Source organism: Gopherus evgoodei, chromosome 3 (assembly GCF_007399415.2).
Source record: "Gopherus evgoodei ecotype Sinaloan lineage chromosome 3, rGopEvg1_v1.p, whole genome shotgun sequence".
Taxonomy (NCBI): Eukaryota; Metazoa; Chordata; order Testudines; family Testudinidae; genus Gopherus; species Gopherus evgoodei.
This window is the reverse complement of record NC_044324.1, coordinates 85,481,883-85,495,354: the sequence shown is the minus strand read 5'-3', so window position 1 is coordinate 85,495,354 and position 13,472 is coordinate 85,481,883. Positions and strand designations below refer to the sequence as shown.

Sequence of the window (13,472 nt, the reverse complement as noted above, 5' to 3'; positions counted from 1 at the left end):
GCCTGTTCCCTTGTGCCATGTTGCTGTTCAAGCCATGCTGCCAGTGACTTCCCATCCAGCATCTGTCTCTGGGACTTCCCTTTCAAAGGGTTTCCCTGTCTTTTCAGTTTGCTCTAGGTTCTGGGATAGGGACAATATGCATCTCTCCCACTTACCTCCTGCCCACTCATGTTTTGCTACACCCTTAGAGAGCCTGTGCAGGTAAGGGAATACTTAGTGGCAACTGACATGGAGGATAGGTCCATCAATGGCTATTAGCCAGGATGGTCAAGGATGCAGCCCCATGCTCTGGGTATCCCTAAGCCTATAGAACCAGATGACAAGATGGATCACTTGATAATTGCCCTGTTCTGTTCATTCCCTCTGGAGCATCTGGCACCAGCCACTGTCAGAAGGTAGTGGCTTGGGTTGGATGAATCATTAGGCTGACACAGTAGGGCCGTTCTTATGACACTCTTTGAGTGGGAAGGGAAGGTCTCTTCTGTGTATGGATCACAGGGATATATATGACCTTGTCCAGTGACCTTGTCCACTGAAATTTGACATCACATTCTCCAGTACTTACTTACCCAAAATAAAATCACAGTTAGCTTTAAGTAAATATTTAGTACAAGGATTATAGAAAGTTCTTCATTCTAATTAAAAAGATCTTGCACCTGACAATTAGCTTTTGTATAGTTGTTTTTCTACTATAATAGAAACATGGAGACTCTAATACAGTTCTTTGTATTTAATTGTCTTTTCCTCCAAGATTTCCACAGTAAAGGAACCTTTCATTGATCTTTCACTCCCTATAATAGAGGAGAGGGTAAGAAACAAATCACATTTTTAATAAATAGTCTCAGCTTCTGCTGGAGTATGTTTTTACACATCTGTATAAAAATGTGTGTATAGATACATTGTTTTGCTTTATAACCTTAGAGTGTGTATGTATGTAATATACTACTATGTAAATTGTATATGTGTATAGAAAAAAATGTACAGTATCTGTATATTAAATTAGCCTAAATGTAGAACAATTAATAGTCAGTCATATGTTTAGTTTTATAATACTTTGTGTACATATACCCACACACGTTCAAACAGATTTATTGTTAAATTAGCCTAAATGTAAACCAATTATAGGGTACTTAGAAGCTTTTGAAAAGTCAATTCCCAATCTGTTGCTTTCTATATCTAAAGAAATGACTTAAAGTAGTTTTTAAATACTCAGAGATTTACCTGCAACTCTCACTGAAGGCTAACAAAGTGATGAGGTAACGTAAAAATTGGTTCACTGTGAGTATCATTGTTCCAGTTTATTTTAGAACATTATTTTGAATGTAATGATTAGCATAGAGTTTTGTAGACTCTCTTCATTAATTGGAAGAAAGTCTTGGGTTTTTGTTTTTGTTTTAAGTATCCTTCTAAGCTCCTCCACTGTAGATTCATATGTATGCTGAGGAGAGCATTTAATAACTTAAGTAAAAAAGGAACTGATGGGTGGAGGCTAGAACACAATTATTTATTTATTTGATCCCTGTTGTTGCAAATTTCACCCTTCTGCATCTGTGGAGTCAGTGGTCTTCCAAGAGAATTCTCTCTGCGGAGAAGACAGGCAGTTTTTTCACCACCACTCTTCCCCAGTGGTTCTGTTAGGGAAAGGCAGTTTTAACTTGTGTTTGAGGCTTACTGAGAATGAGTGGAATTGGTGCCTCTTTGATCATATTGTTTTCCTGGGAATGGAAGTTCCCATTTTTATATCTCCAAATGCTTGGGTGTCAATGCATTTTTCTCAGGTATAGTGGGTTATGTTCTATAAACTTAGAAAACAGTTGTGTATCACAAGTCAGAGGCCAGTTAACCAGAGAATGTTGCTTTAGTTAGACTAGTACTGCAAATAAGATATGAGAGCTCTCTCAGTTTCATGAGACCAACATGGCTACACACTGCAAACAACTGAGAAACTTGCATTTAGTTATTTTATGGGTACAAGGAAAATGGGATTTTATATCATTTCTTTCCTAAATCACAATATTTTATTTCTCAGGTCTCAAAACCCATGCCTTTGGGAAGGACAAGTAAATGTAAAAACATACAAGAAGCAGATCTTGATCAGTTCAACTGCTCTTCTATTACTGTACCAAATAATCAACAACCAAAAATCACCAGGAGACACTCTTTAACAAAAGATAAGGTTAGAATGTAACAGCATTGCTGACCAACTTTATATTCAAACCCTATTAGAATGTTTCAGGTAACAAAATAGAATTCTAGTATGCAGCGAATGGGAGGCTTAAAAAAATCAACTTCAAATTGATCTGCTGCATATTTACTTCTAGATTTATAGATGTTGGAATTTTTAAAGTTCATATTTTTAAATAGCTAAATTACAGATTTATAAAAATATATAGATAATTATATGCATGAAAAATCAGTGACTGGGATGCCATGTGGTTTGAAAATATGGCTTCATTTGTAAATGTGAAATCTTTTTTCTAGATCAGTTTTTAATTCATGTGACTTTGTTTTGTTGGCCTCCTGCCTTGTGCTATCCTCCAGATTTGCTTCTGGCTGAAATCGCAGGCATGGTAATGCTGGCAAAGAGCAGGCAAGTCAGCATTAGTGATTGGTGGATCAGTTGGCAGGATGTGCTACAAAAGTAGTACAGCCAACACAGTCCCCCTGGAGACTGAGAATATGGCTTCCATGATGCACTCAGCCTCCAGTTGCCCAAAGGCTTGGGAATCACAGTTCAGTCCCTTAACATGGTCCTTCTTGATGGTGGCACAACGTTCTGAAGACCTGCCAAACTAACGAAAATGTTCATTAACACTGAAGCTCCTTCCTGTGTCATGCTCTGTTCCAGGGGTAGGCAACCTATGGCACGTGCGCCGAAGGCGGCACACGAGCTGATTTTCAGTGGCACTCACACTGCCTGGGTTCTGGCCACCGGTCCTGGGGGGCTCTGCATTTTAATTTAATTTTAAATGAAGCTTCTTAAACATTTTAAAAAACTTATTTACTTTACATACAACAGTAGTTTAGTTATATATTATAGACGTATAGAAAGAGACCTTCTAAAAACGTTAAAATGTATTACTGGCACATGAAACCTTAAATGAGAGTGAATAAATGAAGACTCGGCACACCGCTTCTGAAAGGTTGCCGACCCCTGCTCTGTTCTATACCTTTCTTGTGAAATACATTTTCTTTTTAAAAATTTCAGAGCTCTGTAGAGGAAAGGAAATCTGTAATCCATGTTGTGTATATGCATTATTGCTATTGTGACAGAGGCTTTGGTTTGGTATTCATTTCTCTATTTAGAATATCCTTTTTGTAAGCCTCCTTATTGTATGTAGCATCCAGCGGAATATTAGAGTATGTCAGAATACCAATGCTGACATGACTTAAACAATTCCTGAATGTATATGAAACTACTAATAATATTATGTGACAGACCCAGACCAATGGGGTACAGGAGTCTGGTAGAGGGCAAATATACTGGTCATTGGATGAGTAGTTTTCTGTTTCCTGAGTAACCAGAGCAGGGGCTGCATTAGAGTAAACAGGAACCTGCTAGAACCAATTGAGCACACAGGCTGATTAGAACACCTGCAGCCAATCAAGGCAGGCTAATCAGGGCACTTGGGTTTAAAAAGGGGCTCACTTCAGTTTGTTGGGGGCGTGTGAGGAGCTAGGAGCAAGAGGCGCAAAGAGCTGAGAGTGAGTATGTGTGCTGCTGGAGGACTAAGGAGTACAAGCGTTATCAGACACCAGGAGGAAGGTCCTGTGTTGAGGATAAAGAAGGTGTTTGGAGGAGGCCATGGGGAAGTAGCCCAGGGAGTTGTAGCTGTCATGCAGCTGTTACAGGAGGCACTATAGACAGCTGCAATCCACAGGGCCCTGGGCTGGAACCCGTAGTAGAGGGCGGGCCCAGGTTCCCCCCAAACCTCCCAACTCCTGATCAGATACAGGAGGAGTTGATCCAGACTGTGGGTTCCACCAGAGTGGAAGATCACTGAGGTGTGCAAATCTGCCAATAAGCGCAGGACCCACCAATGTAGAGGAGGAACTTTGTCACAATTGACAGAAGCATAAATCTCTGCAGGTAGTTTGTCAGTGAATTATGAATCAAACTATAAATCTGATTTTTAAAACCTTTTTAAAATACAGGATTCATTTCAAATTAATATTCCAAGTCTAGGCCAGACAAAACCGTCTCATAGATTTTAGGAAACAACTTTGTTTTCCCAGGTAACAAAATAACCGAATAAATCTGTCCTATCTCTAACTTTTGTGTGGTTCTGTGATTCAGAAATCTTTATGCCTTTTTTCCTTTTGGACCACACTTTGTCTTTCTGAATAACTTGATTAAGAGATCTTAAATATCCTTTCTCCGCACTGAATCTGTCTATCTGAAACAGGCAATTGCCAATTCCAAGTCTGTTTGTATTCTGTCTCTCTAGCTCAGGATTTGAGAAGCCTATATCTGGAGCTCCAAGGGCACTTGGAAAAAATCCACTTTCAGCAGGAAGACATCTAAGCACTAGTTGCCAGTCCTAATGCTTTTATTCAGCAAACTAGACTTCCTAATGTTAAGGACTTAATGAGCTCTGTTTGCATAATACTGTATTCTGAATTCTAGTAGGAAGTAGTAATAATAATGAATTAGTTCCTTTTAACAACTTGTAGAAATTAAACAAACCTCAGTGGGGCAAGACACTTTTCTCACTAGTGGTTGTTTTGTCTTTGTAATTTTCTTCTTTGCCAAATTGCACCATGACTTTTGAGTCTGAGGCCCTAAATTATGAAAACGCAAGTCCATCCCTAAGAAGTAAAACATTTAGGAACATGTTTGAGTTTCATTGACGTCAATGGGACTTAAGCATGTGCTTAAAATTGAACATGTGCACAAGCACCCTTCTGGAGCAGGAATGTTTTCCTGAATTGGAGCCTTCAGCACATGCGAAAATGTTCTGGTAAATCAGGGTATAAACACAGAAAATGAACATTTTAAAACAAAAAGAATAGCAGTGGAGAAGGACCAAAGAAGACACATGAGACAAAACTAGTGAGAAGATGGTATAGTTAGGGCCCTACCAAACTCACGGCCATAAAAAATGCATCATAGACCATGCAATATGATCTGCCCACATGAAATGTGGTCTTGTGTGTGCATTTACCCTATACTATACAGATTTCACGGGGGAGACCAGTGTTTCTCAAATTGAGGGACCTGACCCAAAAGTGAGTTGCGGCATTGCCACCCTTACTTACTTCTGTGCTGCCTTCAGAGCTGGGTAGCTGGAGAGTGGTGGCTGCTGACTGAGGGCCCAGCTCTGCAGGGAGCAGTGCAGAAGTAAGGCACTGCCTTCAGAAGTAAGGGTGGCAAAACCATAGCATGCTATCCTTACTTCTGCGCTGCTCCTGGCCTTCAAAGCTGGGCTCCCAGCCACCAGCTGCTGCTCTCCAGCTGCCAAGCTCTGAAGGCAATGCCGAGCAGTGCAGAAATAAGGGTAGCAGTACCGCAACCCCTTCTGCAATAACCTTGCAATCCCCCACAACTCCTTTTTAGCTCAGGACCACTACAATTGCAACAGTGACATTTCATATTTAAATAGTTGAAGTCATGAAATTTACAATTTAAAAAAATCCTATGACTGTGAAATTGACCAAAATGGACCGTGAATGTGGTAGGGCCCTAGGTATAGTGAAAACAAGGCAAAAAGATAGAAAGATAAAAGCACAGACAGCCATAGTAATGGGAAAATTAGAGTCTGATCAATAACCCATTGAAGTTATGAAAGGATTTCCATTGACTTAGCTGGACTTTGGACACACCCTGAATATATAAAGGAAAATGAAATTAAGTATAAAGATAAAAATAGATGGACTAGAATTTGTCATTGAAACTTACCTACAAGAAGGTAGACAGAATGGAAAAAAAAGAGATGAGAATGTAAATAGACATTTCTTAAAAACTATATGCCAGTTTTGATTAGATTATCTATGATGGTATTTTTCTGTGATTGCAAGGTTTCCTCTTCTTAAATTTCAAATAATGCAACTACAGATAATATAACTGTACATACAAGATCAATATAAAAGTAGAATTGGTATAAAAATATGTAATAAAGATACATAGACCATCCTTTACATTCATTTATGGTGCTGCAGTAGTAGAGTAGTCAGTACAGAAAAGGTGAATCTAATGGATGGCAAAATTTTCAACCTTCGGTACTCAAAACATGCTGAGCCTGGTGCAGGTGGGAATGGAAGAATTGCAGTGCCACTCCTTGAACTCCCATCCACAGCACCCATCCCTGTAATTGCCTAAATCACCATCTAGAAAACATAGTTCAGCTTACTTCCAGCAGTTCCCAGGCCTGCACAAGCAACACCCAGCACTGGAACTTCTCAACCAAAATCAGCCATGATTTCTTCCTGTGACCACTATCATGCGTTCCTTGGCAGCCACAAAAGACTGTGAGAGTAATGACAATAATTCAAATTAAGCTACCACAATGATTTATTATTATTATACTGGGTGTTCCAGGGCAAGAGAGTATTAAAAATAATAGAAGAACTTTGGCATTGCCATTCACTCTACATTAATATGAAGCGCCTGACAGAGGGCATAGTCCACACTTCTGTTGTTTGGCTGGAAACAGTTGTCTGTGTGGTTGCAATAGTAAGGGAAGAAGCACGCGCAGTAGTGCTGGCTGGAGAAAGTTTGTGAATCCTTTTACTGATTCTGAAGTAATAAAAAGTTTGTTGAAAAGACCTTTTTTGATACCTTCTTCTTGTTCATTTTTATTAAGGATTTTTTAATATAATAGTATTTCTCAGTTATAAAAAAATCAATATATTTCAAAATCTTAAATCAGAATTCTTGTATGAACAAGGCAGCCTAGATCCCATGAAAATTGCAATGATTAGAAATTTTGTTATAGATCTGGGAGTGCTATTTCTTTGTTAGCAGCAAAATGTATAATCAGTCCAACTAAACTAACAGTCTGAGTTTACAAGCAGAATGTAGAATCTTTACTATCCACAGTGGAAGCTACAGTGTCACAAATTTGATATGATTTGTCTCAAGAAGCATTGATCTCACTAATTTGTGTAAAATCTCTGCGCAGTGTACGGATCTACATTTAAGCACCAGATGATCTAAAGAATTTAGGAGATCAAGTCTATATATTATAAGTTCTTCGAGGCAGGGGACTGTTGTTTTGTGTTTGTACAGTGCCTAGCACAGTGGGGGTCCTGATCCATGAATGGGGCTCCTAGGTGCTAACACAATACAAACAAATAAATTAATAATTGTATAGCTAGATAAATTAAAATATTGGGTTGTATTTTGTTTTGAAAGTGTCATAAGTTTTATATTTACTGCTACTTAATGATATCTGACTGTCTTTAGATTCACTAGTATATTTTTTCTGTTTCTCTCCCATGCCCCTTTGAAATAATAATGTGGCAATTTCCAGAATCAGTTAAATCATGAAAGAAGTCTTGCCAGGAAATCCTCCTCTGGGGAGGAGGAGAGAAGTCCAGTTATCATGCATGAAAAAAGAAAGCTTGAAGTAGAAGGTGGTTCTGGAGTTTTGTATTCTGAGACCATAAATACTGCTACTGTATCCACAGCAAATGGAAGTCAGACTGAAGGCAGTGAAAAAGAAGTCAGCCATTCAGAAAGTAGCGTTGATGCAGACAGCGAAGCCTCAGAAGGTGAAAGTGCTGTTAAGCGAGCAGTTACTGGTAGATCTGGTTTGCACATTGACGGGCTTAACCACTTGGTAAACATTAGACTGCCACACAACAAACCAAGTGACAGTAATAATGAGATGATCACCAGTGCCATGTCCAAGCTCAGTTTCAACAGTATTATAAATGAAAGTGAAGAACCCATCAGTCGGGATCCATCATTAAGTTTGTCAAACAATTCCATGTTTTCAGTGGAAAAGTCCCCTTTGTCCCAAAGCCCTCAAAATGCTTTTCAGACTCTTTCTCAAAGTTATATAACTAGCTCTAAAGAATGTTCTGTTCAGTCCTGCCTCTACCAGTTTACATCTGTGGAGCTGTTAATGGGGAACAACAAGCTTTTATGTGAGAATTGTACAGAAAGGAAACAGAAGTATCAAAAGAAAACTCACACCGCAGGTAATGTGCTAATGTGTTATTCATTTAACAACTCTCTTTAACACACTCAGGGCGTCTGCCCTGGGTCCGGTACTATGCAATAATTTCAGTAATTACTTGCATAACTGAGTGGAGAATATGCTTATAAAATTGTGGATGATACGAATTTGGGACGGGTTGCTTGCACTTTGGTCAGGATTAGAATTCAAAACAACCTTGAAAATTGTAGAATTAAGTCTGAAATCAACAAGATAAAATTCAATAAAAAGTGTAAAATGCTTCACTTAGGAAGGGAAAAAAACAAATGTGCAATGACCAAATGGGGAATAACTGGCTCAGCAGTAGTGCTACTGAAAAGGATCTAGGGGTTAAGGAAAAGGCTAATATTCTGGGTATGTTAACAGGACTGTTCTGTGTAAGACTGTGACATTTCGAAGTGCAACCCAGACCAGAGAGAAGTTATGTCACAGCCTGCCTGGTAACCCTGAGTGCCTTAAATGGTCTGCTGCTGTGGTTCGCTGCCCAGATATCAACAGCCAGTGTACAAGTCTGCCCTGTGTCTGTGTGCTATGGAGTTCTGGTTCAGTGCTCTGACCCCAGCAGCCTGCCTACAGCACAACAGTTTTACCTGGTCTCCACCAGCCTTGGTTACTATCTGCTCGCTGTGTTGGAGCTCAGGGTGAAACTGTTGTGCTGTATGTAGGCTGCTGGGGTCAGAGCACTGAACCAGAGCTGCAGAGTGCACAGACACTCAGTGCTGACTTGTATACTGGCTTTTTTTGTCCGGGCAGCATAGTTGCTAGGGATCTTGCTGCACCTCTTGCTTGAAGTAGTTTCCATCATATACAGGGTTTACAGTTTGGTTCAGTGGCTCACAGCACCCACTATACAAATGGTTCCAGCACCCCGTGGGGCAGTGAACCACAGCTGCAGGACATTTAAGGCACTGTGGGTTACTGGGCAGGCAGTTACACAACCTCTCACTGTTTTTGGATTGCACCTCAGAATTTTATATTGGTGTAATCAAACAGGATCTTCGCACAGCTTGTTATTTTAAGTGTGATTTACACTTTCAGAACTGGTAAAATAGTAATTTTCAAGTGAGAAGATTGGGATCAGTCAAGGGAAGGTTACAGTTTATTTTCTGTTTGTTTGGTTTTTGGGTGAGGAAATAGGACAAAGGAAGTTTAAATTGAGGAGCAATGAAGCAACCACAAAGTTAGAGCTGAAAAAGAGCAAAAAGGCCTAAAACAGGAGGCTGAAAAACAGCATAGAAACATCAAAAATTGGAAGCCAAACAGAGAGAGCAAGAGAGAACATGAGCACCAAAAATTAGAGGCAGAGCAGGGAGGCAGGAAACCAACAGCGTGTTACAAAGACGTGTTCTGGTTGGCACTGGAGAGGTCTCAACTAGAATACTGTGTCAAGGTCTGGGCACTGTGCTTCAAGATGTAAACAAATTGGAGAGAGTTCAGAGAACAACAAAAGTGATAAAAGGTTTAGAAAAACTGACCTATCGGGAAAAGTATTAAAAACCCCCCCCCCAGAACTGGGCATATTTAGTCTTGAGCAAAGAAGACTGGGAAGGAACCTGATAAGTCTTCAAATATGTTAACGGCTGTTATAAAGAGAACTGTGGTCAATTGTTCTCCATGTCAGCTGTAGGTAGGACAAGAATTAATGGGCTCAGTTGGCAGCAAGGGAGATTTAGGTTAGATACTAGAAAGAACTTTTTACCTATAAGGTTTGTAGGCAGTGGAATAGGTTTCCAAGAGAAATTGTGGCATCCCTATTGTTGGAAAGTTTTTAAGAATGGGTTAGACCAACCCCTGTCAGGAATGGTGTTGGTTTACTCCTGCCTCAGTGCAGGGGGCTAGATGATGTGACCTCTCAAACAAATATTCTTGCTCCTGTGTTTACTGTACATAGCAGGAAACTTCTGAACAATACAGCAATTTACTCCATTATAATGCAATCTTTTACTGCAATACAGTGAAATACAGATACAACTTGATGTATTTTACTGTACTATTACAGTAATTACATCTTCAGTAATAATACCTTGTAATGGTAAACAAGCTTTACAGAAATGGATATTGATGCAAAAAGGATTCAATTCTTTTTTATCTGCAGTTCTGTGCAGCAGTATCTCAGATTATAAACTTAGACTTGCACATGTGGACCTTTGTCCCTCCCAGCATCCTGCTGAATAGGCGCATAAGAGTCCAACCATTTTGATCCCTCTGTAGAATCAGAACCTTAGTCTTGTCAACACCAGTATTTATGAATACAAGAACTAAATTCAAGACCAGTATTAAAATGCTCAGCTTTTACCACTCACATGTCAGTGTCTCTTCTGAGCAACTGTCTGAGCCATTGATTGCTGATCTATAGAACAGAGGTGAATGGTGTTTCTTTGCTAACTTGTGTGATGAGAGATCATAATAGTGGCCAAGAGTGGGTAGGGTCATGTGTTAAAAGAATACAAAACAGAAAATGTTCTTCCTTTCACTGCCATTCCCACCAAAAATTCCACTTGTTGTTTCTTGGTGTTCTTCGAGTGCTTGCTCATATCCATTCCAGTTAAATTGGACAATTGGCTCATCCGAGGGGCCTCCGAGACACAAGTCACTCAGCATGTGGGCATCGTCAAGGACCTATTGACATGTCTAGGCCTGATGATCAATATAGAAAAATCCACTCTGGTTCCCACGCAGAGGTTAGACTTCATTGGAGCTATCCTGGACTCCAATCTAGCCAGAGCCTGCTTACCACAGCTGCGGTTTCAGGCAATGGCAACAATCATCCGAGGTCTACAGAATTTCCCGACAACCTCGGCTCGCACTTGTCTCAGTTTCCTGGGTCACATGGCTGCCTGCACGTTTGTAACCAAACACGCAAGGCTCCACCTCCATCCTCTCCAAGTTTGGCTCAACTTGGTATACTGCCCAGGCAGGGACCCAATAGACACGATAGTCACCATTCCCCCGAGCACCCTAGGCTCCCTAGAATGGTGGCTAACTCCCTCCCCGGTGTGTGCATGGATGCCGTTCCATCCGCCCCAACCCTCAATGTCCCTGATGACGGACGCGTCATCTCTCGGCTGGGGTGCTCACCTCGGTCACCTTCGTATGCAAGGTCTTTGGTTTTCTCAGGAGCTGGTATTACACATAAATGTCCAAGAACTGAGAGCAGTCCGCCTGACGTGCCAGGCGTTCCAGCAACAGTTGCGAGGCCGTTGTGTCTCAGTGTTTACAGACAACACAACAGCCATGTACTACATAAACAGGGAGGGACACAGTCCTCCCCCCTTTGTCAGGAGACCATCCAACTCTGGGACTTTTGCATAGCCCACTTGATAGATCTGGTCGCGTCCTTTCTCCCAGGCTTTCGGAACACCCTGGCGGATCGACTCAGCAGGTCTTTCCTGTCTCACGAGTGGTCGATCCGCCCAGACATTATGCATTCTGTTTTCCATAAGTGGAGATTTCCCCACATAGACCTGTTCGCTTCCTGCAAGAACAGGAAAAGCCAGATGTTCTGCTCCTTCCAAGGTCTCTCCCCAGGATCGATCTTGAACGCTTTCCTGATGCTGTGGAAGAGCCAGCTCCTTTATGCCTTCCCACCGTTCCCGCTGGTTCACAAGGTCCTGCTGAAACTCCGCAGGGACAGAGCGTGCATCATCATGATCACTCCAGCGTGGCCCAGGCAGCACTGGTACACCACGTTGCTCGACCTGTTGATAGCCAACCCAATTACCCTGCCAATCCACCCAGACCTCATAACTCAGGACCACGGCAGGCTTCGCCACCCGGACCTGCAGGCTCTTCACCTCACAGCGTGGCTGGTGTGTGGCTAAACCAGTCAGTTACGTTGCTCTGAATCAATACGACAAGTTCTCCTGGGTAGCAGGAAGCCTTCCACCCGGTCAACGTACCTGGCCAAGTGGAAGCATTTCTCCTGCTGGTGCAAAACGCTTAATCTTACTCCCACTGAGGTCTCGATCTCCTCTATTTTGGACTACCGCTGGTCTCTCAAACAGCAGGGCCTCGCAGTATCATCACTGAGGGTACACTTGGCAGCCATCTCTACCTTCCACCCAGGGAAAGGTGGTCATTCCGTGTCCTCACACCCTATGGTTTCGAGGTTCCTCAAGGGCTTGGAGCACTTATACCCTCAAGTACGCCGCGCAGCCCCGACCTGGGACCTCAGCCTGGTTTTAACCAGACTTATGTCCTCCCCATTCGAGCCGTTAGCAACCTGCTTGCTACTATACCTTGTCTTGGAAGACAGTTTTCCTCGTAGCCATTACATTGGCCAGATGAGTCTCTGAGCTTAGGGCTCTTACAGTGGATCCGCCGTACACTGTGTTCCACAAGGATAAGGTGCAGTTGCGACCACACCTGGCTTTCCTCCCTAAGGTGGTTTCAGCCTTTCATGTTAACCAGGACATCTTTCTCCCGGTCTTCTTCTCGAAGCCACACTTAACGTGACAGGAGCAACAATTGCACTCCCTGGACATCCGTAGAGCGCTCGCATTTTATATTGAGCGGACAAAACCGTTTTGTAAAACACCCCAGCTCTTGGTCGCGGTAGGAGACCAAATGAAAGGCCTACCTGTTTCCTCTCAGAGGATCTCCTCTTGGGTGACGATGTGCATCCACACGTTATGATTTTGGCTCATATTTCCCCAAGCCACATCATCGTGCATTCTACCAGGGCTCAGGCTTCATCTGCCGCCTTCCTGGCTCGTGTACCTATCCAGGAGATATGTCGCGCAGTTACCTGGTCCTCGGTCCACACCATTGCTTCACATTATGCTGTGGTTCAGCAGTCAAGAGATGATGCAGCCTTTGGCTCAGCAGTTTTGCATTCTGCCACATCTCACTCCGACCCCACCGCCTAGGTGAGGCTTGGGAATCACCTAACTGGAATGGATATGAGCAAGCACTCGAAGAGGAAAAGACGGTTACTCACCTTTGTAAGTGTTGTTCTTCGAGATGTGTTGCTTATATCCATTCCAAACCTGCCCTCCTTCCCCACTGTCGGAGTAGCCGGCAAGAAGGAACTGAGGGGCGGTTGGGTTGGTAGGGGTATATATCCGGCGCCATGGCGGCACCACTCCAGGGGGCACCCAGCCAACCCACCAAGTGTTGCTAGGGTAAAAATCTTCAAACGAACGTGCGCGCAAACCTAACTGGAATGGATATGAGCAACACATCTCGAAGAACAACAGTTACAAAGGTGAGTAACCATCTTTTATGTTCCTAAATTCACCAAGTGAGTATCACATACAGAAAGTATTTTTGCTGGCTGTAAACAGTGAAACATGTTGAACTGATTAAAAA

General features: G+C 42.1%; 1 protein-coding gene across 6 annotated transcripts in view; it reads left to right on the top strand.

Annotated features, from left to right (window-relative positions):
• The window catches only part of USP45 (ubiquitin specific peptidase 45), a 93,577-nt gene that overhangs the window by 72,274 nt on the left and 7,831 nt on the right, over nt 1–13,472 (top strand). For 4 of the 6 annotated variants that reach the window (XM_030555997.1, XM_030555999.1, XM_030555996.1 and 1 more), the window contains 3 exons: nt 752–808; nt 2,030–2,176; nt 7,473–8,145. In XM_030555997.1, the coding sequence (XP_030411857.1) occupies nt 752–808; nt 2,030–2,176; nt 7,473–8,145 (877 nt within the window). Of the gene's footprint in view, nt 1–107; nt 299–751; nt 809–2,029; nt 2,177–7,472; nt 8,146–13,472 lie in introns of those variants that run through there. The other 2 variants (XM_030556002.1, XM_030556001.1) reach the window with 2 other exon arrangements.